Here is a 2,038-nt window from a genome sequence, read left to right on the forward strand (position 1 = left end):
GCTTGCAGCTGTAATTGAAACCCTGCCTCTCGCGTAGCCCAGACCTCAGCTTGACTCCTGGTGACACCTCCCTCCTGGGGTGGGCGTGCGAAGGAGGTGGGTGTAGGTTTGTGCGGTTCAGCTCTTGGTATTTCCGTCCAGAAAGGTCTCTGTAGAAATTTGCTTTTTCTTTATTGTGTTCTGCTTTCTGAGGGATGGCTGCAAGTGATGTAATTGTATTTTTCTTTTGCAGACTATACCCAGCAAGCAACCCAAAGGTGAGTGTCATTTCTGGGCTTCCAGAGTTTGCAGAGGGCGGGAGTTGCTATGGTTTCCTGATTGCTGGTTTTCCCCCCTTTTCCCCTCTCCAGCTACGGGGCCTACCCCACCCAGCCTGGGCAAGGCTATTCCCAGCAGAGCAGCCAGCCCTATGGACAGCAGAGTTACGGTGGCTACAGCCAGTCTGGGGACACCTCGGGCTATGGCCAGAGCACCTATGGTTCTTACGGACAGACCCAGAACAGTGAGTCCTTCCTGCTCCTTCTCGACGTTGCTTTTCTTAACCCGAGCAGTGCTGAAATGTTGAAACTGTCCCGTGTTTCTTTTCCCTTATCTAACCCTTAAAACTTTGGAGTCTGAGTCCTTTCAAACAAAAATAATCATTGGTTTGTAATTGTTTCCTTTTATTTTATTTTTTTACTTTCTGTTTGTGCTGCACTTTTCCCTATTTCCCCTCAGCATGAAAGTGAAATGTGTGTGGGGGGGGGGGGGGGGGGGGCAGTTAAATGGCTCAAGAAGTATTCACTAAAGGGGAGAAAGTTTTAGGCTTTTAATACTTACAGGGAGAAAATGATTTACCTGAGGATGTTTGAAATTAGACTATTAAATGTCACATGCTACAGTGAGAGGTGAAAATTTCCCGGAAGTATAAATAACATGGGTTGTCCTACTTGTAGTGCAAACCCATGAGCGGGTTGAAATGATGTCAGTGAGTAGGGATATCGGGTTGTGGTTAGTGGTGGTCCTGGAGACTGGCTTTGGGATTGGAACTCTGAAGTTGGTAGAAGTTGGAACATGAGCCTTAGGGTAGAAGAGAAGGGCACCTTTTTTGACTCTGATTTGCACAATTTCTAAGCAGCTTCTAAGAAGCTGACTTTTAAAATATGGTAGCATTAGGTAATATGTAAGGTATTTTCCCATCATTTTTTGCCTTTTTTTTTCTCTTAGCTTTTGTGACTTCCTTTCTCTTTTCCTTGTAGCAGGCTATGGCACCCAGTCAGCTCCCCAGGGTTATGGCTCAACCGGTGGCTATGGTGGTGGCCAGAGTTCTCAGTCGTCTTATGGGCAGCAGTCCTACCCCGGCTATGGCCAGCAGCCCGCTCCTAGCAGCACGTCGGGAAGGTAAGGAGTTGTGGAGAGGGGTGAATTAAGGAATGATATGACCCCCAATAGGAGCAATTTTGAGGAGTAATGGGGAGTGTCTTTGTTGGATTTAGAGAATGGGGATGTACCAAAAGTGAAAGGAAGTAATGGACATATTGGCATATGATTCTGTCTTTTTCCTTTTCCTTAGTTACGGTAGCAGTTCTCAGAGCAGCAACTATGGGCAGCCCCCGAGTGGGGGCTATGGTCAGCAGTCTGGCTATGGTGGACAGCAGCCTAGCTATGGACAGCAGCAAAGTTCCTATAATCCTCCTCAGGGCTATGGACAGCAGAACCAGTACAACAGTAGCAGTGGAGGTGGCGGAGGGGGTGGAGGTGAGTGAGAAGCTGTCTTCAGTTTTGTCTCATATCTGTTTTCTATAAAGATTGATATTCTGCCTGGCCCTTGCCCTAAAAGGGTTCTTAAAAGTCTTGATTTCTTACTCCCTGACTGCCTTTTTTTTTTTTTTTTAAATTTTTTTTTATTTTTTTACAGAGAGGAAGGGAGAGGGATAGAGAGTTAGAAACATCGATGAGAGAGAAACATCGATCAGCTGCCTCCTGCACACTTCCTACTGGGGATGTGCCCGCAACAAAGGTACATGCCCTTGACTGGAATCGAACCTGGGACCTTTCA

At 46.7% G+C, this 2,038-nt stretch overlaps 1 protein-coding gene across 1 annotated transcript in view; it reads left to right on the plus strand.

Annotated features, from left to right (window-relative positions):
* Positions 1-216: 216 nt before the first annotated feature.
* FUS (FUS RNA binding protein) overlaps positions 217-2,038 on the plus strand; it is a gene marked incomplete at its 5' end in the record, with an annotated part of 9,831 nt that continues 8,009 nt past the window's right edge. The window contains 4 exons of the mRNA XM_014529789.1: positions 217-257; positions 351-502; positions 1,239-1,380; positions 1,553-1,738. Of these exons, the coding sequence (XP_014385275.1) occupies positions 217-257; positions 351-502; positions 1,239-1,380; positions 1,553-1,738 (521 nt within the window). The remainder of the gene's footprint in view (positions 258-350; positions 503-1,238; positions 1,381-1,552; positions 1,739-2,038) is intronic.

This window comes from Myotis brandtii, unplaced genomic scaffold (genome assembly GCF_000412655.1).
Source record: "Myotis brandtii unplaced genomic scaffold, ASM41265v1 scaffold698, whole genome shotgun sequence".
Taxonomy (NCBI): domain Eukaryota; kingdom Metazoa; phylum Chordata; class Mammalia; order Chiroptera; family Vespertilionidae; genus Myotis; species Myotis brandtii.